A 24,182-nucleotide genomic window follows, 5' to 3' on the forward strand; every position below is an offset into this window, starting at 1 on the left:
GGAGCGTTTTTTGGGTGAAAATGCGAGACCATTCATATGAATTGCTCGGCAGGTTTCTCCCTCCCTCCTTAGTCTGTGTGGACTGATTTGGACTCCGTCCATGATATGTTCTACCTATGTATGTACATATTTGATGTTTTATTCTTTTAATTCTTAAGTCCGTGCTTTTATCACGTTGAATCTCATACAGCAGTATAGTCTGCTTTGCAATTACGTTGGATTATAAGGAGGTGTATGACAAATTTAATAATGGCGCAAGGTGGGCGATTGGGTCTATTGCGAACAACTAATCTATTGTTGAAAGATAATTGCAATCATCCCGTTATATTATCTGGAAAGAGATTAAGGTAATTACATATTAAGCGATGTTTTGAAGACACGTGCTGCATTGGAGACCTGACCTTCTTTGACCTTGAATTGCGGCTAATTGCAATAGTAATTAATTAAGCATTAATCTTTGTCTATTCTTACTATTGCAAACTAAATCGAGATTCGTTTTAGATTTCTTAGTTTATAGTTAATTATTTGCAGTATTTTAATTTTTGTATAATTTGTAAATAAACCCTACAATGAGTGGGTGTTTCAAGACTAGCTTTGTGAAGTATCATTGTTTCTGATGAGCATGGGCAATTATTAATTTATTATGCTTGTAGTTCATGGTGGTCCCATGTGGAAATGGGGCCCCCAGATGCAATTCTGGGGGTCACGGAAGCCTACCGAAGAGATGTAAACCCAAAAAAGATAAATTTAGGTGTTGGAGCTTACCGTGATGATAGTGGTAAGCCATTTGTGCTTCCCTCCGTTATTAAGGTGTGCCTTATGATTTATCTAAGTATTAATAAATTATTTATATTGGGACAAATCAATTTATATTGTTTTTTATTTGTATACAGGCTGAGCAGAGAATCGGAGCAAAAGGATTAGATAAAGAATACTCGCCAATATCTGGCAACAGTGAATTTTGCAAGCATAGTATTCTTTTAGCACTTGGCGAGGATAATGTAGCTGTAAAAAATGGTCTTGTAAGTTTATTGTCATTATAATATATTTTTAGCATTATGCAAAAGAATACTGTTTTCAGACCGTCACTACGCAAGGAATTTCAGGAACTGGTTCCCTTCGTATTGGTACCGCTTTTCTGCAGAGTTTCTTTCCTGGTAATAAGGAATTGTATTTACCTACACCTTCGTGGGGAAATCATGTTCCAATCTGTAAGCACTCCGGGCTTTCCGTGAATTCTTATCGTTATTACGATCCTAAAACTTGTGGATTGGATTTTAAAGGGATGTGTGATGACATACTTGTAAGTATGAGATTTCAAATTTATATTGAATAACATGATTTAATCATTTCTGTGTGTTGTATGTGAATAATGTGATTATATCATTTTACTAACCCTAGAAAATCCCTGAAAAATCCATAATATTATTGCACGCATGTGCCCATAATCCTACCGGTGTAGATCCTAAGCCAGAGCAGTGGGCTGAGTTGTCGGCACTGATAAAGAAAAAAAACCTATTCCCCTTCTTTGATATGGCCTATCAAGGGTTTGCTACAGGTGAATATATGTAGAATTTTGACAATTAATGCTACAAAGAAAACCCTGACTAAATCAACCTATTGTGCTACTTCCAGGTGATGTTACAAGAGATGCATTTGCAGTTAGATTATTTGTTAAAGAAGGTCATCATATTGCTTTAGCACAATCTTATGCAAAAAATATGGGACTGTATGGTATGTGTAATTAATATGAAATATTAGGCTTGTTAGTATTAAAAGATGTCTTTTAGCCATTCAAACTAGACAAAAAAAGACTTCTTTTAATGTTAAAAATGAAATATGAATGGAGTCATTAGTCATTATAGTCTGATCATAAAAAAAATGTTACTGGATATTTGCAGGTGAACGTGTGGGAGCCTTTTCTTTAGTAACATCGAGTAAAGATGAAGCAGAACGTACAATGTCTCAGATAAAGATTTTAATTAGGCCAATGTATTCAAATCCTCCAATTCATGGAGCACGCATCGTTAATGAAATATTGGGTGACAAAGAATTGAACCAAGAGTGGCTCAAAGATGTGAAAACAATGGCTGATCGTATTATTTCAGTTCGTACTAAATTACAAGATAGCCTTAAAAAAAATGGAAGTTTACGTAACTGGTCCCACATTACAGAGCAAATAGGAATGTTTTGTTATACAGGCCTGACACCACCTCAGGTAATTGATCAATTTTAATTTTTTAAGTGTTTGAAGTTGTGGTTATTGTAGATTGTGTAATTTTTCTTTCTTCTACTTTTAACAAAATTTTACGAGTTCAATATATTCTGGTACAATGTATTTCTGTTTTGCAGGTTGCTGCTTTAACAAAGGACTTCAGTATATATTTGACAAAAGATGGTAGGATATCAATGGCTGGCGTTTCGTCCAAGAATGTAGAGTACTTGGCTTATGCGATACATGAAGTTACAAAGTAATTTGAGAAAACTTAAAAAGTTTAAAAGGTTATGACGAAACCACTGTCTTGTGCTGTTTTCGCCGAGGTAATCGCTGCGTGCTTTAGATTATTTATATTTTATCTAGAATGTACATTTATTTTTGCATATTACTTCTATAAGCACTGCAGGCAGTGATTTGTACAAATCTATTTCCATTTTCTGTCAAGTTTACCCTATACACCATAATGAACACTGTAGTTATATCTATTACATACAAATGTTAATAATGAACTATTTCAACTAGAAAAAATGTGCATTCAGTTGAAAAAAAAATAAACCAGTCAAACATGTTAGTGCCACTCTCTTTCAGACGGACATTTTCTTCATTGTTGGCAACAGTAGATACTCAGTCCATACTATATGTTTATAATTGTAAATAATATTAAACTTTCCTTTTGGACGGTATAAACGGTGCGCACGCATTGGTTAACCTGAGTGGAACAGTGACGGAGACTCACCCATTGTTTCATCTTTCTTGCACAAATGATTCCTGAACTTTGTGCTATAAGCAGATGCATCCAAATCTATTTTTCTCTTAAACAAGCTTGCCGTGTACGTTTAAGCGTGGTGAGCGTTCCAGTTTATTATATATTTCAGCAACAAGTAACGACACAGGCTATAATGACAGATTCGTGTTCTGCCAGTATGAATTTTTTACGTATTTACATTTTTTCTGACAATTTAAAAAGTCTAGCTCTGGAGAGAAAATTATATTTTTGGATGCAAAGTTTCCTCACTTTTAACTCTACTAGGTGTGGAAACGACATTGAAAATGATGTACCATTCCCTCTTAAAAACCGAAGATACACAAATATATCATTTATTGATTTTTAATATCTGAAGCTGTCATGAAATAAATTTTAACTCGTTACAATACGCATTTGATAAAAGAGTCTTAAGACCTAGTCAAAATGAATCAACATACTGTACAATTGCAACTTATGTAAAGGTTATTTGCGTTCTAGCAGGATTAGCCTGCCAAACATCTAGTATTTCATACGCTGTGATGCATTCTTCAACCTGGTCAGGTTTAAATCCTTTACTAGTGCATCGTTCCAGGATGTCTGATACTTTCACGGTATTGCTATCACCAGCTAATTCTCTGATAAGATGGAATATTCGATCATTGTGATGCTGAGGTCTATTAGTCATTTTAATATCACAAAGATTAATGGAGGCTTTCGACATTTCGACAAGTCTGTTTGCTTCAATTACATCTGCTTTCTCAACCACATTAGATAGTCGTAGACGAGCCAAAGCAGTAGCTAAGCGAAGTACAGCAAGTAGATTGCGAGCTGACGTAAATGTCATATCGCGACTATTACGGGCTTCTCTTCGCATTGATACATAAGAGTCTGAATAAAAATACGCCAGTTATTATTTTACAAATTTTAGATCGTTGATCTTTTTCAGATACAAAGAAATTAACTGTACCCATGTATAATTTAATAGAAATTGGGTGAGTGAACTTACCTACAATTCCGTCTGTTAATTCTTCGATAATAATGGGTTGTTTTTTTTTACAAAGATTAATATATTTCCTCATGAGATTCATGTCCAGGGGTTTCGTTTTCGAAGGGGGTTGTACACAATGTTGATGAACATAAGTTATGTGCTTAGCCAACCTGTCAAACATTTTATCTTGTTATGTCAAATACATCAAATAAGCTATTGGTATACGTACTTGAGATCATTGTGCCGATCGGCTCGGTCTTGTATCAACCAAAGTAAGTCAAAACGTGAAAGTAAAGCTGCAGGAAGTAGTACGTTTTGTTCCACAGATCGCTTTGGATTATATCTGCCATATGCAGGATTAGCAGCTGCCAGTATTGACACTCTTGCATTTAAACATGTCATGATACCAGCCTTGGCAATGGAAATAGTTTGTTGCTCCATAACTTCATGGATTGCAACTCTGTCAGCATCTGCCATCTTGTCAAACTCATCGATACAACAAATCCCTTGATCAGCTAAAACTAAAGCACCACCTTCCAACGTCATTTCACCTGTTAATGGATCCTTCATAATTGCAGCAGTTAAACCAACGCCAGATGATCCACGTCCAGTTGTATACTGAGATCTGTTAGCCAGACGTGTTATAAAACAAAGTAACTGTGATTTGGCAACACCTGGATCTCCCATTAGACAAATGTTAATGCTTCCTGTAGTCACAGATTAACACTCAATTTCAAGTTAATCAGTAATAATACGTCATTACAATAATATTTCATGTATCATTCTATTTACCTCTTATTTTAATATCGTCGTGCTTTTTATCAGTTCCACCTACAAGTAATAGTAATAAAGCTTTTTTAACATCTTCCAGACCATAAATTTCAGGTGCAATTGAGCAAGCTAACTTGGTGTATAAGTCGTCATCTGTTAACTGAGCTATTTCTTCATCAGTGATTTCATTGGAACTTTCATCAGCGGTTTCCATGTTACTTAAACAAACAATTCTCTGAAATAACAAAAATTTGATTAATATGATATAAAACATATTAAAGAAAAAAGTATATAATTTGGAAGCCCTTACATGTGCTTCTATGTAAGTCTCGCTTAGTAATCCTGGTGTGCCTCTAGGTCCAAAGCCTGTCTTGACAAGTGGTAAAAATATGCCAGTGATAGAAACATGATCACCAGGTAAACACTGCCTTGTAGTCTCTCCTCTACAGAAAATTGTCAAAGATCTAGGGATATGGCCAACTGGAACTTGATCACTCTGTAATAATTTACATATACCATAAATCGTATAACTGTTCATTCAAACTTATTTAAATGTAAACAAAGATGAAAGGCAACAATTTTTAAACTAAGATCAATAACTTACATGTTCTTGAAGTTTAACTTCTTGAAATTTGACAAACTTTGAACCCTTTGATTGCATATGAAGTCTTCCACCAGATTTGTTTAAACGACAGTCATCACTAGGGCAAGTTTGTTGCGGAAGAAAACTAAGAGCTTGTACTGGCTGATAAGTTTCAGCTCCACATTGATCGCATGTATAAGTTGCTACAACCATCATTGGTTTGACTTCGGTACAGCGAGTGATTATTCCCCTTACTGTAACAAGTTTTCCAATTCGATCTGCTTTTATATCTCTTACAGAAAATCCTTTTGAATCACTAAAATCTTTAAAATAAACCTCACTGGAAAAAGAAAACATTACACTTATATGAGTTAATAGTTACAGTCACAATACCACGCATTATTTGCAACTACAAGTGTTCTTACAAGCGTCGCATTAGTTCTGGTGCATATTTATTTCTTGGATCTCTTTGGTCTACAGTAGGCCTATTACGTGATTCCATCAATAAACGATGTTCAATATAAATGTCTAATGCATCTTTAGCTGCTACTTGTCTTTCCTTGAGAGTAGGTAACATTTCCTGAATTAACTGTAAGAGAAATAACGATATAACACACACACACACACATGTACATATATAATTTAATATTTTAGGCACAAACCTCCAGTAACAAGTTTGTATAGCGACGAGTATTATTAGCAATGGAAGTAGCTAGATTATCATCAAACTCTTGTACATCATCCAAGTCAATTTCAAGAGCTACTTGTTCTCGGTGTGCAATTTTCTTTAGTTGAGAATGATATTTTAAACATTTGTCCGCAGTTTTGTCATTCATCTTTACAAATTCCATTAAAAATAGCTTTAATTGGTCTAATGTAAAAATGGTATTCAATTAGTCGGTTTCTAAATAATAAATCAATTACATGTGTTTACGAATTAGACGCGTACCTCTATCCTTTGCATAATCTCTCCCTTTAGGTGCCATTTTTCTAATATCTTCGGCACGATTATAGAAGGCCGTAAAAGGAAAATATTATTGTATATTTGATATCAAATGAATAAAAGAATCAATTCTGCATTTACTGATCCACACTTGAAAACATCCCAATTCGAAGAAACGACCAACTCCAACGAGAAGAACTCCGTTTTCCCGCGTTGTAATTAAGAAAAAAGCCGATAGAGCGGAAAGTCCCAGTGTTACCAGACGCGGGTGATAAATTCTCCCTAGGTCTAAGATGGGACTTTGGGTTTTTGACTATAAAAGTATGGACTGCTAGTTGCCAGGATATCAGCGCCATCGTGGACCAAAAACTAATGATTTCGTATACCCCGAAGCAGGGCGTTTATTACGTATTTTTGACGAGTGCGCTCACTTCTCGCACTTCCATCTCACGTGGGTTTATTCGCTGAATTACGTATTCGCTATATGAAAGAACGAGATCACTAGAACTTCCGGTCTAGTAATATTGCAAATAAAGGTACATACTAGGTCTTTAGGCTAAGACCGAAATCCAAAAAGTTACAAGTTACAACCTTGCATGCAGGTAACGCAACAAACCTGTAGATATTCACAATGGGAGATAACTTAAAAATTAAAATGGCTGAGAAGGTGATCACCGAAGAAGAATTAGTTCAGAAACACAAAAGAGAAAGGAAAGAGCTTCAAGGTGCTATAGCATATGACCTTTATATGTTAAAATATTTAATTTGTTAAGTTTCATATTTCATGTGATACGCGTGAACGTTATTTGTTTTTTCCGTATCGTTTCTGCAGCAATCATACTTTAGTTATTTCAGTTGAATGGCTGTACTGCAATACGAGTTACTCTTTAAACTGTTAAGTTTAACAATTTTAAAATGGTAAAATGGATTAGAGTATTAAATTTCACACAATTTTTCCTCCGAGGTTTACTTATTTTCAAGAGTACATTTATTTTTCTCATGCGTCATTACTTCAATACATCTGTGTGTTTCCAAAATAATGTTGAACTTCTTAATTGTTGATTTTATCTAATTACCGATCTTTTTTGTATTGCTCAGCACAAATTCAGATTCTAAAAAAATCAATTTGCAAGGGTGATAAGAAGAAAAAGAAAGAGACCATTGAAGAAATAAGTCGTCGAGAACTTGATTTAGAAACACGGCAGAATGAGGAAATGGCGAACCTAAAATTATCTCATTTCACGATCAATAAAGCAGAGGATGATTCTGATTTACAAAATGTTGTTGAAGACAGTACAGATGAAAAATCAGTAGTTGCGTCACAAAGGGTTTCAAAAGCACAAAAGAGAAGAGATAAGAAGGCGGATGCTGAGAAGGCACGCAATCGTTTGATAATCGAACAAGAAGCTTTAAATGAATTTGGAAAAAGAAATGTTGAAATGCAAACTATTAGGAAGATCCTTTGCGAACGAGAGTTAATGATTTATGAGATTCCGAGTGATGGCCATTGGTAATTTTCAATTTATATGTTAAAATCACTTATTTCATGATACTCTAGTTGAGGAGAAATTCTTGTTTTAATGTTTATAATTATAAATTGTTGTAGTCTATACAATGCTGTAGCACATCAGTTGAAATCCATAGGAGAAGCACCATTCGGATTTGGAGAACTCAGGGCCAAAACTGCGGTGTACTTACGTGAAAATATGAATGACTTTTTACCCTTCTTGTCAAATCCTGATACCGATGATTTGCTTTCTCCAGAGCAATATAACAAATATTGTGATAATGTGGCAGATACAAGTGCATGGGGTGGTGCCGTAGAGGTAAGATAAATTGATTTACATTATTTTTATACACACATGCCATTTTAGATGTTTTAATTTAAAAATAATTTGCAATGGTTTAATAGTTGCAGGTATTATCTCGTGTCCTAAAATGCCCTATTGAAGTCATTCAAGCATTTGGTGCATCGTATATTATTGGGGATGAATTCAAAAATAGTAAAAAAGTTATTTTGACTTACCATCGACATATGTATGAGCTTGGTGCTCACTACAATTCGGTAATCAAGTATGTCAAGGACAAAGAAAGTTGATAAGTCCTAAACTTAGTCATATTTTTATTAAAAGCATTGCCAAAAACGATAACACTTGTTTTCCTATACACAGTATGGGGATTTAATTCGCGATATCAGTACGAACCTTTTAAAAGCTGCCAATATTTACTAAAAATAGTTTTAAATTAAAAAGTTCAAAACAACACAATGAATTCATATACCTTAGATGAAATGAAATATTTAAAACCAGGTATTTCATTAATTGTGCAATGTTGTCAATTGAATATTAGGTTGAAATGTTGTAAATAAAGATAAATTGAAGCTCGGATCTCATGCTTTCAATATTGGAAAGTTTTTGGGTAACAATCGAGAAGACTTCTATTGACTACATTATTTTTTACTTGCGAAACTTTGGTTTAGCTATCCGAGTTTCAATTTTTTATTGATAAGCCGAAAAAAAAGTCACTGTCTCTTTGTGATTCGACAATATCTACAAATTATATCAGTCTACTGCCGAAATGGATTTTGCGTGTAACATACACGTATGTACATAAACGTGTATACTACCCTATTGCTCTGTCTTTTGACTATGTACATTTCAATACGCGCAAGAACATACATTACTGTCAAACTGTTCAGTAAGTAAGTTGCGATTTGCTCCGCTTATGTGTATCCTAGATTTTACTTAACATACAAAACTGTGAATGCTTATACCGTAATAGGTACATGTATGTAGTCAGTGTGTCGATACAAGAGACATACATATGAAGATATGAAATATCACAATAAAAGAATTTGTTAATTTCATTTGTTTCCATTTACATTGGTTCAGATTACATTGTACGATCTCTATATTCTGTAAATTTATCCAATTATGGGTATCAAAGATCTTATAATACTGTAACATAAAAAAAGTATTTTATTTAGTTACTATTGACTTCTACTTCATCAGTGGATTCTTTATTCTTTAATGGGTCATCGGGTTTCATGGCTGGGAAAAGTAATACCTCCTGTAAAAATATATAAAGTAAATGTAAAAGATAAAAACATCGGATTAGAGGATAGAACTTTGAAGCATTACCTTAATGTTATTTGTATCGGTAAGGAACATGGTAAGTCGATCAACTCCTAGACCCCATCCCGCAGTTGGAGGTAGCCCATACTCCAAAGCAGTGCAGAAAGTTTCATCTACAACTTGTGCTTCATCATCTCCTGCAGCTTTATCTTTGGCTTGTTGTTCAAATCTGCAATTTAACATTTCAAGGTTAAATTTAATGTTGTCTAGTGACAACGAAAACGAAATCGATAATATATAAATACCTTTCTCTTTGGACAAGGGGATCATTCAATTCAGTATAAGCATTGCAAATTTCCTTCTTCATAACAAAGAGTTCAAATCGTTCTGTGAGACCTTTTTCAGAACGATGCCATTTTGCCAGTGGTGACATAATTTGTGGATGATCCAAAATAAAAGTAGGGTTTATACACGAATCTTCTATGAATTCTCCGACAAGCTAGAATTCGATTATGTCAATTACTATACCAGGTACTGGGAAAATGCTTAACTTATATAAAGGTACATTTGTGTATCTTCTTATTACATTCTTACTTTGTCTAATAGTCTAGCTGTAGTTCGAGGAGGTGGACAGTCTACTTCTTTTTTAATGCATAGTTCACTAAGAAATTGATTGGCTTCTGGTGTATTTAATTTATCCGGTTCAGGGAACTTAACTTCAAGGACATCTTCTAAGGTTTTCATCATTGATACTCGTTTAAAAGGTGGAGTAAAATCGATAGCTACCGATTCGTTCTCTGGTCCGTTAGGATGGTACTGAATTTTGTAAGTACCATGCAGAGACTTCACCATACCAGAGATCATGTTCTCTGTAATACACATAAGGTCATTATAATCAGCATATGCCATATAGAACTCACACGTTGTAAATTCTGGATTGTGTGTCATATCGATGCCCTCGTTTCTGAATTGTCTACCAATTTCATAGACTCTATCCAATCCACCTACCACCAACATCTGCAGTGATATAAACAATAATTAATCATAATTTCAAAATAAGCTTATCAAATATATAAAAGCATTTACAATAATTTACTTTATGATATAATTCTGGAGCAATGCGCATGTAAAGGTCCATATTCAGTTCATTATGATGGGTAATGAATGGTTTAGCTGTTGCACCTCCAGGGATCATGTTCATCATAGGAGTTTCTACTTCCAAGAAACCCAAATCATCTAAAAACTTACGGATGTAAGCAATTATCTTTGCCCTTGCATGAAAGGTTCTTCTTGTTTTGTCATTTAGAATAAGGTCTAGATAGCGTTGGCGGAACCTTGTTTCCTAATAGATGGTTTATAATTATACATAATCAGAAAGACATTAACTAAAATGGATAATTGTATCTATGTCATGTACCTTATCCTTCAATCCAAAGTGAAGATGCGGTAACATATGTAAGCAAGGACTTAATAATGTGATACGATGAGGTATTATAGAAAATTCTCCTTTCTTAGTTTTTCCCGGATTGCCAACAACCCCTACGATATCACCTCTTCTGATTTTGGCTGTGTCGGCAAAAAATTTTTCTTGATTTTCATAATTCTTAGCATTGACCATTGCTTGAACTTTTACACCTTCTCCTCTAAGATCATAAAAAATAAGTTTAGCACCAGATTCTCGTATAGCATGAATTCGACCTGCGATGCTATGCGTTTCATTCTCAAGTGTTTGTCCCTCCTTTACAATAGAACTGAATTGTTCAATGAAATTTTCCAATGACATGGATACATGAAATTTATGAGGATACGGGTGTTCCTCTTCTTCTTTGAGTCGGGCAATCGCCTGAGTTCGTAATTTAAAGTATTCCTGCATGATAAAAATATGTAATGAAAACAAAGGAGAATTTATAAAGTAACGGCAAATGAAAGTATTTGTTACATTAGAACTAATTTCCTCTTCTTTTAGCAAACCCTTGTCTTGGTCATTGGATTTCACATTAATAGATTGTGTTGGTTTCTCTACTTTTTCTTGGTTTTCAACTTTCTCCTTACTTTTTTGTTCAGCCTTGTGACGCCTTTTAAGTTCACTGTAATCAGTAATTCAAAATGTACTCCAATTAGTGTTCATACACGTAATAAAATACATAGTATATAATACATTGTATACGAGCATATGCACCGCTACTACACGTGGAGGCTTAACCGATAAGTACGCACTTTTTTGAGAGGTTGAATAGCGAAAAATGACGGAAATTCAAGTCGGGTGATCGGACTTTCGCTATTATCGTACGAGTACGGGACGGAACGAAGATTCTCAAAATTGTGCGCATCATCGAGTCAGCCGGGGAGACCTGAACAAAATCTTGACTTAGATAAATTCGAGAAACTCGACGTGCCGTACTCGCCAAATTTGGCGTGTAAGCAGCGTGGATGCAGTCTGAGCGCAACGTGGACCGCAATAAGAGTAACCGCACTCGTACTGGATATTTACGGGAAATAATTTTGTGGAGTAGAAGGTTAGAAACGTCAGAGTAACAAACAATTACTGGTATTATCAATGAGAAAGGCTAAAATAAAGTATTACTTACTTTTTCGAAAGTTTTTCACCTGCCAAATCAGCCATGTCGTTAACCCTTTCCCGGAAAGAACTACACACCATGCAGTTGCACGTCTCCACCGTCGATATGAATTAAATACCGAATTAGATAAATCCAACTTTGGGTGCGTGGGTGGTCTATTACGTATGGTAGATGGAGTGAAAATGTGAAAAATGAGCAGCTCACGGTATGTTCGTACGTGTACGCGGAAGTTCCGTCATTCCGCTGTTTCTCTACAGCCAATCAGAACCTCTTATACACGCTTCGTCTCTCTGTCGCTTATCGCTCTAGCGCTAATGAAATATTGCTCTTCCACGTTCCGTGTTCATGTGGAACCGCCATATGACAGTGAAAGCGAACTGTACATGTGCGTGCGCCGCAAGGAAGTCTTTTCTGGAAGGACCGTTTGTCGGGACGGTCCCTTGGCGGTGGATTTTCATTATTAAGGGAAAATGGTGAGTGCATGTATTATCAAAGAAATATCCGTCGATTCAAACGGAGAAATATTTTATGAAGTGAAATTATCTCTTTGTGTTTTGACGAAATGAATGATCGTTATGGCGCTGACAGATTCGTAGAATGAGGATCGATGATGGCGGTTTCACGCGCACGGCATAATGTTTAGACGTTCATTTTGAGCACCATATGGCCCGATCAAATTGTGAAAAATATGCAAAATTTATTACTGGCCCCTAATGTCAAATTAATCACCTTACAATACGCAAATTAAGTTTGTGAAATTACTACAAAATTTGAGGTTAGGCATTTTGATATATAGATTCAATTGCAGAATAGCTTAATTTTTTTACTTTATACGATACAAGTACATTGTTTGTCGTTTGTTTCTTAATCTTATATTTTGTGAATTGCGTGCACCTTGATTACTCTAAATAAATGAATTATGATACAGTATTACAGTACTTGTAAGTGTATGCTATTTTTTAAGCCTATGAAACATTTGATGAAATGTATATTTTATATAGGATTATCGTTTAATTAATGCTGCAATATATTTAATGAGCACAGAGAGCCAATTATTTAAAAGTATTATTTTGTTATGTAGAGGTTTTTTTCACTTTTGCAACTATTCAAAATCTCGTATTGTAAGACAAAACTATTTAGCAATGAATAATCAGTTACAAATAAATCAAAAATCGTGTGACCCTTTAACTTTAAAAATCACTTACTTTCACTTCTATAAGAATATGATGATATTCTCAGCTCGCTTTGACACTAAAGTGAAGAAACTTACATGTTCCCTATTGACGCTAGTTATCTGAGTTATAAATCATTACTGATCCTTTAATTTATCCCCCTAGAATATTTGTTATAATGTTTTGTTTTGTTCTTTAGGGTTTCGTGAAGGTTGTCAAGAATAAGCAGTATTTTAAGCGATATCAGGTCAAGTTTAAAAGGCGTCGCGAGGGCAAAACTGATTACTATGCTCGCAAAAGACTCACCATTCAAGATAAAAATAAATATAACACTCCTAAATACAGGTTGATCGTTCGACTTTCCAACAAAGACATCACTTGTCAAGTTAGTATAATTGACGTTACCTTTTAAATTAGTGTTAGCTGTTAATTTCAATCTCACATAAAAAATAATTGCAGTAGCGAAAAGAAATTGGACGATATGTTGTACTCAATTATTGCTTTTATTTAGGTAGCTTATTCGCGAATTGAAGGAGATAAAATAGTATGTGCAGCATATAGCCATGAACTTCCAAAGTATGGTGTCAAGGTTGGACTTACCAACTATGCATCTGCTTATTGTACAGGTCTTCTACTTGCTAGAAGGGTAAGTATCAAATATATAAATTTTTCACGTTATGTAAAAAAGAAAATTATCAAATGATGAATCACTCAGCTCTCTTTGATACATACATGAAGAAAATTAATTTGTTCCCTATTGTATTCAATTCTGATTTTAATAACTAGACAATAATTCATTAGTCTAAGTTCTGTATAAGAATTAATCAAAATATTTTTTTTGCAGCTTCTTAAAAAATTGGGATTAGACACTTTATATGCGGGTGCAACAGTAGTAACTGGAGATGAATACAATGTTGAGGAATTAGATGATGGGCCAGGGGCATTCAGGTGTTATTTAGACACAGGTCTAATGCGTACAACAACTGGTGCACGTGTGTTTGGTGCAATGAAAGGTGCCGTTGACGGCGGGCTTAATATTCCACACAGGTGCAATATTAAATTTAATTTTCAAAGTCTTCTCATTCCCTTTTATTAGGTGATGAATTTATGACACATGCGCGTCATCTGAGCTACCGCAAAGTTAACTTCTATTGCTGTGTATTACATCAGTAGAAGAATGCTAAGCATTGGCATCACAAGATTATAAAGTGTCTCTGATAATACATTACCTTTTCTTTTCGTTTACATGTTGCTTTTTTATGATGTAACACCGTTTTATTTTTGTTAACAAGCACGAAGAGGTTCCCTGGTTATGACAATGAATCCAAATCGTTTAATGCTGATGTTCATCGAGAACATATATTTGCTCAGCATGTTGCTAATTATATGCGAACCTTGGAGGAAGAAGATGACGAGGCCTTTAAGCGGCAATTTTCGCAGTACATTAAAAATGGAATAACTGCAGCAAATGTAAGTTGTACTGTGATTTATTGGTTAATATTATGCTTTACAATGTATAATATGTGTACGTTTTAAAACTGTCCGATTTAAATTGCTATTAGGACTAAATTGCCTTGTAGTGTCGCAGTTGGACTATATTAATGCACAGGTCAATGAATGTATTGTGTAATGTTGACAACACTTTGTTTTTGACCTGTGTTACATTATTTTTCTTTTTCACTTCTATATTTTCTTTCTTTATGATGTTTTAATCCTACATGACTGATGTATATTTTTATAATGCAATAACAGATTGAAGGAATCTATAAGAAAGCCCATGAAGCTATTCGAGCTGATCCCGAACATACAAAGGTTGTTAGAACACAGAAACCTGTCAAGAAACGCTGGAATCGGGCGAAACTTTCTCTCTCTGAACGAAAGAATCGTGTTGCACAAAAGAAAGCTTCTTTCCTTAAGAAGCTAGAAGAAACGGAAGCATAGTAGATTAAAAACTTTTGTACCACAATGCACACTACGTTGCACGTGCAAAGCTGGCCTAATAAGATAATGTATCTGTTAAATTACTATGGCTTTTTTGTACGTGTACATGAAACAACAGTGGCATGAAACACAATAAAATCTACTGTATGCTATGTTGATTATTGCTCTATTTATTTGTTATAAAGATCTTTAATATATGAGAACACGTGTAATTACAATTTCTTTGCACTGGTCTGTACTCGATAACAAAATGAAATCTAATAGTGTGTAAAATAAGAAAATTCTAACCAATTATTTCTTAACAAAGTTGTCATTTTATAGGAAGGAATATATGTAATATTTCGAACGTTAATACAAAAACTGGACAGAACATACATTTGATCAATACAAATAATACATTATGAATGTTGCATATATATCAAATATTTTATTTAATATAAAATATATTTTATATCTTTGAATTAATTAATATAAATACAAACCCAGTCAATTTGTTCGGTAAGCGTTCATTTAATTACACTGGTTTTGATTTCTTTTTGAAAGTATTTTAAATGTAAGATGAAGGCCCTCCAAAAAATGTCATTGCGGAGTAAAAAGGAGCATATTCATATGTTTCCTGCAGTTTCATAAAAAAATACTTTATCTTTAAAGGGATAGTGTTTCTTTCTTACATCAACTTCCGATAAATCTGATATATTGTGATAACCTTGTATGTGTATGTGTATCAAAATATACTATTTTTGTACATAGATACAGGTTTATACATGATACATTGTATACAGACATGAATTAGCAAGAAGTATATAAAGATTTAGAAAAATTAATTAAAAAATATACACTATATAACTTCAGTGTAGATTAATAGATTGACAATCGGTTCAGTTCTACGCATGGAAGACATACTTCTGGAAAACAAAAAAATCCTAGACATGGTGTCATCTTAAATGCTTAAATCGATGAAACTGCATCAGAATGAATTCAGAATTATTAGAAGAAATACGAGTTGTTGAAGAACTTTCCTCTATTTTTGGTAATTCTACATATAGCTTAACACATTCAACGCCACGACAGTCATCAGTGGCAGTGACCGTCATGATATAAATGCTTTAATATAATACAATTTACGTGGCCTGAACGGAAAGTCTCAGAATACATATGGCACTGAATGTGTTAAATTAAATCATAGAAATGCTTTGAAATATAATTGCTAATTTTCACTTTTGGTTAGAATTGTATACAATAAGACGTTAACTGTAAAAATTACTTCTATATCTCAAGTAATGTTAATCCGAAGTAGTTTTATTTTTTATATCTGTCTTTAACAATTTCAGTGAGTGTTTCAAAACCATCAACGGCTATTAAAAGATTACTAGCGAAGAGGAAGAGGTTGCATGAAAAATCGTGCAATGAAATGAACGGCGCATTACTAACAATTTCTAAACAGTATGAGGATGAACTTCGAAGTTGTACCGAAGAACTCCAGATTGAAATTAATGGGCTTCGTAATGAAATTGAACGTATACAAGACAAACTACATAAAGTAGATGTAATTGTCAAAACTTCAATGAGTTACATTTATATAATGCATGATTCTTTTATTATCGTTGACATTTATGGAATGTGGCAATTAGCTCTTAGATTTGGATGAAATGGACTACGAATCAACTTGGGAAGGAATAGGGATTTTGATCGATCGTGAGAAACTTCTAATCAATCAATTCCATGACCATTTGAGGGAAATCGAAACAAAACGGAGGGATTGCGCAAAACCGATTATACAAAAGTACTATGAAATCTTGCGGAAAGCTTCACATCTTTTACCGGATCAAATCGATGAGTATGTGGAACAGGAAATGCAGGTATACCTTTTACCACAATGTATTGGGTTGATGAATAAGTAATGGGGTTTGTTTACATGTTACGTTACGTGTAAAAAAACGCCATTATAAATTAACTTATGCATCAGCCTAATATTTAGGAGTGCCCATGCTCACTAAATGAATTGTTTTTTACACATTTCTTTATGTTTCTTTATATTCCTTTATACATTTTCCGAGTCTAAATTTCCAATTAATAGTTGCCTGTGTCAAATATTTTAGTTAATTTCAAAGGGTCTTTAAATCGAGTGATTAAACATTTAATTAAATAATTTATCCTTGAACAAAATTCATTAAAACGAGGTAATATTGAGCCAACTTGTGGATTGGGATGGAATTAAAAATTTTAATTCCAGTGAGTACCTGATTTTTTCTTTAGACCTTATTCCGCTGGCAATGAAAGATAAAAAGCGAAATTCAATCCCTCTCGATCTCTTGGGCATATAAAATGGAATTTATTGAAATTAAAAGTTCCTAACTTATATTTCAGAAAAAGGATTTAAGGCAATGTAAAACATTTTTTTAACCCTTGTATCAATGACCGGGTACCCTTTCGTTCCTTTGTATATGTAAAGAGTATGGCAATAACCCGCAGCATGCAACATGATTCGTTTCAAGCTTTCTTGATGTACTTCAATAACTGGATTAATGATTAAATATCGTTCTTTGTCTTTATTAGAAATATGATGAAGCTGCATCAGAAAATTACAGGATGTACGCAGATTTATACTTACAATTGTGCCTGCTCACTGACACATATTGGCTGCAATTAAAAAATTGGGTAGAAGACTTACAAGCGAAACGTCAGAAAGCGATTCATTTTGAAACTATAAAGGCTCTAGAGTAAAAGCGTGTTTGTTGGAAATGAAAATGCCATCATTTCATATATGCTCAATCACTTCGGTACGAGCGTCGACTATAGTCGACAGCCACAGATGAACGCATACAGCCGAGCGTCGACTATAGCGACGGCCACAGATGAACGCACACAGCCGAGCGTCGACTTTAGTCGACGGCCAAAGATGAACGCACACAGCCGAGCGTCGACTTTAGTCGACAGCCGTGATATGAACTCGCCGGCCGATAAGCGCCGTACCGAAGTGGTTAAACATGGTTAAATGTCTGCTACCTCCATTTAATTGCAAAATACTATTCTTCAATGTTTGTAGGTTAGACTACGAAATTTTACAAAATCCAGAAATGATATTTATGAGCAGTGATGAAGGTAAATTAGCAATGTCAGAATTGAACGAAAAGAAGAATCTAATGCAAAGAACATTAAAACAATGGGATGTGAATATTCCATTTTGTGAAGAGGATATTAACTACTGGAGTACAGAGTTAAATAATGTGGCTGCAACGTTAGGTACTAAACAATTACAATTATAAAAGACATTCTTCGTTATGTCTTCTGTATAAATTTTATTAGGTGACTCCGTTAGAAACCTGATCAATTCGTATCGGAACAAACTCTCAAGTATATATAATGATTTCTGCAGTCATGCTGAAAACATTAAAAATGTTGAGACGAATATTGGTCCTCAACAACAAAGTATCACGAGTGTGGATACGATGATTCAATCTGTGAAGGAAGTGTTCGATGGAATCATTTTTAAATTACAGGCATGATTCTTTATTATTAGATATATCTTACAACTTCCATTACAGACGATATAAAGATTATCCTAACATTCCGTTTAATATAGAAGATGTAATTTAATCTGCTCCAGTTGCCACAAAATTTCTAACGGAAATATAAAATTCACTTGCCACTTTCAGACAATAGTATTATTTAATTTTATAAAAAAAAGATTACCGAATATGTTGCTTCAAGAAGTATCTAAGTTCCACAGTTTATGTGCAAAGTAATGATTCGTATGATAAGTGTTTTTTAAAATACAGAAATTACAAAATGACGCACACACAATGCTTTGACCCAATGACAATACTTTTGTTTCTAGGAATTGCAAGAAAGAAATTTGCATAAAATAGATGAAGTAGTACTGGCAACGATTAACTTCTTGTACGAATGCGTTTCATTTTGGGCATGGCAAGAAAGTCAGTTATCTAAAATAAAGGAGTCCATCTTAATTTCTGTGAACAACATCGGTATTAAAGGGGAGGAAAACTGTAAAAATGAGGAAAGTAAGTTGAAGAGTCAGATAGCAAGTCTGAGACAAGAACATGACGAGAGGAGAATGGAAAAGCATGTAAATGCTTCATTGGATATTCTGGTAACTTTACAACGGAAGTACGTTTGTTTCGAAACATGGATTTTGTAAACAGACCAAATGTCTATAATATTTGATTTGAAGTACTTACAGTATTGCTTTTTAAAAATTACACTGTGTGCATTAAATCATCATGCATGCAATCATGCATAAAATTACACATTCATTGCATTCGCAATTAATGACCATTTAAATTATCCCACAGATACAAGAATACATTTCAAGATCAATATAACGCAATAAAGAAGTACACTAAATTGGTAGAAAACCTAGTTCCAATACTTGAAACTAAACTTGAACAATTATTGAAGAAAAATCCTGACAAGGATACAGGTTGTTATTCTGATAACTTTGATAAGAATTCTTGGCAAGAAATCCCATTACAGATAAACAATTGCACGAATCAAACGCCTTCGTTGATAAATTGGAGATTTAAGTGAGTTGTCAACCTCTACACTCGGTGATTTATAAAGTAATTTAAGTATTACAACGTATTTTGATGTTTAAACAGATCGGTATGTGAGATGTATCGCACTGAAACTAATTGTATATAAACAAAGAAACTGATTTTCATATAATGTCGAGACACCTCTGTAGCATTCTGCCTTCTTAATTACAAACTATTGCATTTTTATCTGCATAACATTTTAAATACTTAAATTTTATAATGTGTAGAATAAGTGATATTGTCAGCGTTGTTAGTATAATAAACGTATTGTAAATATCTTATATGCTTCGCCATCACTGATGTTGGAAACTGGTACAATAACCATAATTGGAAGACAATTTTTTACAGCTGTGAATAAAGCAAGGAATATGCTTTATCTACGATATTTTTTAATTCATGATAGGATAAATCTATCGTTTGCAGGGTCGCAAATATGATACAATCACATCATAGTAATTTCATTACTGATATCTTAAAAATAACATGTAACTGGGAGAATACAAATGTTTATGACTGTGGAAAAATATTGGAGGAAAAGTTGAAAGAAAATTCACGCCAACATGATGAAATACGCAAAGAAGTTTACGATCTTCGGCTTCATGAAATACGCAATCATAATACATGTTTGAAGCAACACAAATTGGTTAGTGTGGCGTTGACGAATTAAAACATAAAAATTGATCTATTCGGATAAAGTATTATAAACTTTCAGGGTATACATATAGAGCTTCAAGCTCTGACTGTTAATTTAGAAAAGTTTTTGCTCCAAGAGAAATCAAATTCAACTGATTATATGAAAGATTTGGTAGATTTAGAAAACTTGATTAATGAAATACAAACATTCGCTAAAATCAAACATCTGCAAAACAAGGTATTTAAATTAATTTATTCAAAAATTCCACTTAAACGTGAAAAGAATAAATATTAATAACGTAACAGCAGTAAAAAAAGCATGAGGTTTTCCTTGGCCGTGATAGAATATTTATTGCACATTCAGAATCCTCAATTTTAAAAAATGCCAAATATTTGTCGCTTTTTCTAATTATGGATACTAAAAAGATCACAAAATAATTCTCACTTTTAACGTTTATTTTTAATTTAATGAACTTTTCACTGATATTATTTTTCTAAGACGTTGGTTAAAGGGATTCCTTCCATTATTAGTGGTATATTTTCATTTGCTTAGATCAAACGAAGATTTAACGAATGCGAAAAGATGTTACAAGAGAGCATCAGTACTTATCACGATTCATTTAACAGCAAAATTTCATATTGACATGATAAAAACAATACATTCCTTCAAAAATTACACTGTGTGCATTAAATCATCATGCATAATTTATTAGAGGGATTCCTTCCATTACTAGTGGTATATTTTCATTTGCTTAGATCAATCGAAGATTTAACGAATGCGAAAAGATGTTACAAGACAGCATCAGTACTTATCAGGATTCATTTAACAGCAAAATTTCATATTTACATGATAAAAACAATACGTTCCTTCAAACAATTAAGTGAGTGTATACTGAAATGTTAAAATGTGGAGCCTTTTGTTTTAATGCATGTATGTAATTCTGTAGATTATTTGAAGATGGTGGTAATTTTAACAATGAAGAATATAAGTTTTTTCAAAAGGAATTAATATCATGCAAGAAATTGATAGACCGTGCAGCAATAATAAGCACTTCGAAGTTGGAAAAGACAATTAAGGGAATAATTTCAGAGCTCGAACAGAAAAAAAATAAAATATTGTACCAGTAAGTGTAGCATAAATTTCTGTTGTATATTGTTTGCGATAATGCGTTCAAGACGTACTCTATATTCTAATATTTTCTAGCACGGATGGTATACTGCATGTTGTGAAATTTCATGAGGAAATTTCCCTTACATTGGACAGATGCAAAATATCTATTGAACAACTGATAAATAAACTATATGACGAAACTAAAGAGTTTGCTGTCAATGTCATAAATCTCACCGAAACCGATATAAGTTATTCACAACAAAATATACCTGTAAGTCCATTAGTTAACGATTGGCTTTCAGTCTTGAGTATGAGTGGTGATAGAATGGAAGATTTAAAAATACCAGTTCCTGCTGTAAGAAGTAAATTCAACAAGGAAATATATCAATACATTATATTAAGTTTTATATTATTAATTAAATTAATAATTAATTGCAATTGTTTCAGTACCAATAAATGGATGCTATAATTTCAAAGACGTGAGGTCTAACGGAGAATTTCAAAGTAAAAGCAAGAGGCAGAATATCTCAAAGAGTTTAACTAATTACATGAATGTACTATTTGGCTCAAATGATCTAACACTAGATGGAAACCACTTTGCTTCAATCGTTATGAATATCATTTGGAGCACCTTCATCCGCATTCAAGAAAAAGCAATGGTACAATGGCTATATAATAAATCGAGGAAAATTCCGTGATATATGCTTAAGATTTTTTACTTCACGTAAAATATTGTCAGAAATGTCATATCGTCTAAACACACTTGCGTTACTACCGAACACATTGCTACCCTTATACACTGGGAGACATCAATGCCGTCCCATCCTGCACAGGCGATGCCGTATCTGCAGGGGAGGCATTCATGTCCGCCATTGTACACTGAGAGACATCGATGCCCTCTCATCCTGCACAGGCGATGCCGTATCTGCAGGGGAGGCATTCATGTCCGCCATTGTATACAGTATAGTACCCATTAGGTAATATTTTATTTTAACTCATGGGACGATGTAATAAAATGTTACAGAGTTTTTTCTCGTCTGTGAAAGAACCGAAGCAAATATCGGACAGTATGTACCATGATTTAATGCAGAAGACAGTACTTCGGTTACACTGTTATCTTCTTCAAACAGAGGATGTTTGGATAAAGAAATTGGCAGGTAATGATTTGTTTTCATATGGGATAATTACAAATCTGCATAATAACCTTTTGTATAAGGCGTTCTTTCTCAGGCAACCCAACTCGAACATTTTAAGTTTTCAATAAAGACTACAGTAGAGTTGACCCTAAAACCAAAAAGTACACTCAATAAAAAAAAAACGGACTGCAAAAAAATAATTCCCTTTTAAAGTCTAATTAGAAGATAATCAAATGGGTTGAAACGAAAACAAAAATGTAATTTTAACTCGTACCGGAACGACTAGCGCTGTAAAATTGCCAGTTAACAATGGGATTGAATGTCGGACTTATTTTTTAATTCTCGATACACGCGTAATGTGGCAAACTCAAAGATCTACTGCAAAGGTAGTTAATGTCTAATTTTGTAATAGTTATTGTTGTTCAAAGTAAAAAAGGTGCATAAGTCCAAACTTTGATCTTTGTGCATGCGCTCCCTAATGTTGTCATGGACTTATGACTTGGTGTGTACAATTCTATCGAATAGGATTACAAATTGGGTCCGATCTGAAAATTTAAAATTCTCGAGAAGGTCGTTTGACAAAATAATGGAGAGATTTTACAGCTGCTCTGTCATTGTGAATTCGCAAATTATTTAAGTGACATTATACTATAATTAACGATTGATAACAGAAACTTTGTCCTTCCAACAGAGAATTTACGAATTTACGAAGTACTGAAACAATATACAGCGAACTGGATTCTGAAGTGTGTTGAATATTTTAACAAGATGCATATTGTTCCTATCATGTCGAAGAAGAAACATATGATTACTACGGTAGAAAATATGATCAAAGAAGGTTTTACTAGACGTGATAAAGTATTAGAAAGTCTCAAAGTGTCACATGGATATCCAGGTCATAGGAATTCTTCGGAGACATTAGTTGGAAACTTACGAAAAAATGAACAGATTTTATGTGACAATATTAAACTTACATTTGAACAATATAAAGTAAGCGTTAAAGAATTGCACCAGATAAGAAAAATGTTATTTAATAAGTTCTATTACATTTTGTCTCAGTTATTGGATATATTGTTTCATAATATAATTTTCATTTCATGTAAAATTAAGTAATTGTACAGTTGTTATGAGCTATTTAACTACTAATATGCAAAAATCTGATAAATATTTTCTTATTCTATTAAACATATTCTTCTATATAGGATAACCTACGAAAGCTTTGTGATTCGTATAAACCAACAATGTTACTATCGATTGAACCACTGAGGGCTGTTGTTCATAAATTAAAAGATTTGGACGAATCTTTGGATTTATATAGTATCTTAAATCAAAGACTGCTTAATGTTAGTAGTAAACTCTCCATGGAGAATGCAGACGAAAATTTGTCAAGTAAAATGTATAAAGAATTTCACGCGGTTAAAGAAACATCTACTAAACACACCAACAATACGTTTACATTGAGTCAATTTATTACCTTAAATCATAAAGTTTTAAATTTTATAAGTAACTCTAAATTTACTTCATTAGATGGAAACGTTAATAAGATATTTATCGAACGGTATCAATTAAATATGCCGCAACGCATTTCACTTTCAAAAATTTCGAAAGCTTTAGACCGAAAATCATCTATAGCCGTGCGAAGCTTCAGCAGTTCATACAAGACGCCAGTTATGCAATACAATGTTATGAAATTCAGGAAGCATATTATTAACAATGATATTGAAATGGATGT

General features: G+C 33.5%; 7 protein-coding genes across 15 annotated transcripts; 5 read left to right on the plus strand and 2 right to left on the minus strand.

The window, feature by feature from the left end:
• The first annotated feature begins 70 nt into the window (after window positions 1-70).
• LOC105703900 (aspartate aminotransferase, mitochondrial) lies at window positions 71-2,789 on the plus strand. Of its 4 annotated transcripts, none has more exons than XM_012432671.2 (8): window positions 71-347; window positions 654-778; window positions 894-1,022; window positions 1,082-1,303; window positions 1,402-1,558; window positions 1,636-1,734; window positions 1,902-2,218; window positions 2,353-2,493. In XM_012432671.2, the coding sequence occupies exons 2-8, from the start codon at window positions 770-772 to the stop codon at window positions 2,473-2,475; spliced, it is 1,056 nt and encodes a 351-aa protein (XP_012288094.1). In that variant the 5' UTR covers window positions 71-347; window positions 654-769; the 3' UTR covers window positions 2,476-2,493. The 4 variants fall into 4 exon arrangements, with proteins under 4 accessions (XP_012288094.1, XP_012288092.1, XP_012288093.1 ...); XM_012432669.2 differs by having other exon boundaries at window positions 73-347; window positions 654-810; window positions 2,353-2,789; XM_012432670.1 differs by having other exon boundaries at window positions 347-435; window positions 654-810.
• Window positions 2,790-3,403: 614 nt separating this feature from the next.
• Window positions 3,404-6,448, minus strand: LOC105703899 (DNA replication licensing factor Mcm7). Its single transcript, XM_012432668.2, has 9 exons — window positions 6,255-6,448; window positions 5,968-6,176; window positions 5,731-5,894; window positions 5,327-5,645; window positions 5,033-5,218; window positions 4,744-4,957; window positions 4,181-4,658; window positions 3,970-4,121; window positions 3,404-3,851 (listed from the first exon to the last, which is right to left on the minus strand). Exons 1-9 carry the CDS (start codon window positions 6,289-6,291, stop codon window positions 3,436-3,438), a joined length of 2,175 nt encoding a protein of 724 aa, XP_012288091.1. The 5' UTR covers window positions 6,292-6,448; the 3' UTR covers window positions 3,404-3,435.
• Window positions 6,449-6,811: 363 nt separating this feature from the next.
• Window positions 6,812-8,946, plus strand: LOC105703937 (OTU domain-containing protein 6B). The gene is made up of 4 exons (XM_012432737.2): window positions 6,812-6,973; window positions 7,347-7,758; window positions 7,855-8,074; window positions 8,161-8,946. The coding sequence occupies exons 1-4, from the start codon at window positions 6,880-6,882 to the stop codon at window positions 8,344-8,346; spliced, it is 912 nt and encodes a 303-aa protein (XP_012288160.1). The 5' UTR covers window positions 6,812-6,879; the 3' UTR covers window positions 8,347-8,946.
• A 152-nt stretch (window positions 8,947-9,098) lies between these two features.
• On the minus strand, window positions 9,099-12,018 carry LOC105703936 (lysine--tRNA ligase). 3 transcript variants are annotated; one of them, XM_012432734.1, is made up of 9 exons: window positions 11,911-12,009; window positions 11,540-11,673; window positions 11,262-11,409; window positions 10,740-11,189; window positions 10,419-10,664; window positions 9,917-10,339; window positions 9,628-9,821; window positions 9,389-9,551; window positions 9,099-9,317 (listed from the first exon to the last, which is right to left on the minus strand). In XM_012432734.1, exons 2-9 carry the CDS (start codon window positions 11,653-11,655, stop codon window positions 9,231-9,233), a joined length of 1,827 nt encoding a protein of 608 aa, XP_012288157.1. In that variant the 5' UTR covers window positions 11,656-11,673; window positions 11,911-12,009; the 3' UTR covers window positions 9,099-9,230. The 3 variants fall into 3 exon arrangements, with proteins under 3 accessions (XP_012288157.1, XP_012288158.1, XP_012288159.1); XM_012432735.2 differs by lacking the exon at window positions 11,911-12,009 and adding an exon at window positions 11,814-11,853; XM_012432736.2 differs by lacking the exon at window positions 11,540-11,673 and having other exon boundaries at window positions 11,911-12,018.
• Window positions 12,019-12,272: 254 nt separating this feature from the next.
• Window positions 12,273-15,170, plus strand: LOC105703826 (60S ribosomal protein L5). Its single transcript, XM_012432516.2, has 6 exons — window positions 12,273-12,374; window positions 13,273-13,458; window positions 13,585-13,719; window positions 13,918-14,120; window positions 14,366-14,543; window positions 14,826-15,170. The coding sequence occupies exons 1-6, from the start codon at window positions 12,372-12,374 to the stop codon at window positions 15,012-15,014; spliced, it is 894 nt and encodes a 297-aa protein (XP_012287939.1). The 5' UTR covers window positions 12,273-12,371; the 3' UTR covers window positions 15,015-15,170.
• Window positions 15,171-15,314: 144 nt separating this feature from the next.
• LOC105703909 lies at window positions 15,315-23,836 on the plus strand. Of its 4 annotated transcripts, XM_023432114.1 has the most exons (10): window positions 15,315-15,512; window positions 16,346-16,560; window positions 16,646-16,873; window positions 18,061-18,257; window positions 18,321-19,142; window positions 21,151-21,327; window positions 21,408-21,676; window positions 21,762-21,973; window positions 22,339-22,471; window positions 23,142-23,836. In XM_023432114.1, exons 5-10 carry the CDS (start codon window positions 19,090-19,092, stop codon window positions 23,561-23,563), a joined length of 1,266 nt encoding a protein of 421 aa, XP_023287882.1. In that variant the 5' UTR covers window positions 15,315-15,512; window positions 16,346-16,560; window positions 16,646-16,873; window positions 18,061-18,257; window positions 18,321-19,089; the 3' UTR covers window positions 23,564-23,836. The 4 variants fall into 4 exon arrangements, with proteins under 4 accessions (XP_023287882.1, XP_023287883.1, XP_012288112.1 ...); XM_023432115.1 differs by lacking the exon at window positions 16,646-16,873; XM_012432689.2 differs by lacking the exons at window positions 15,315-15,512; window positions 16,346-16,560; window positions 16,646-16,873 and having other exon boundaries at window positions 17,501-18,257.
• On the plus strand, window positions 19,140-21,157 carry LOC105703910 (protein FAM81B-like). The gene is made up of 3 exons (XM_012432692.2): window positions 19,140-20,213; window positions 20,283-20,441; window positions 20,960-21,157. The coding sequence occupies exons 1-3, from the start codon at window positions 20,004-20,006 to the stop codon at window positions 21,086-21,088; spliced, it is 498 nt and encodes a 165-aa protein (XP_012288115.1). The 5' UTR covers window positions 19,140-20,003; the 3' UTR covers window positions 21,089-21,157.
• Window positions 23,837-24,182: the final 346 nt, after the last annotated feature.

The sequence above is a fragment of the Orussus abietinus genome, unplaced genomic scaffold (genome assembly GCF_000612105.2).
Source record: "Orussus abietinus isolate OABI.00-Male unplaced genomic scaffold, Oabi_2.0 scaffold237, whole genome shotgun sequence".
Classification (NCBI taxonomy): Eukaryota; Metazoa; Arthropoda; class Insecta; order Hymenoptera; family Orussidae; genus Orussus; species Orussus abietinus.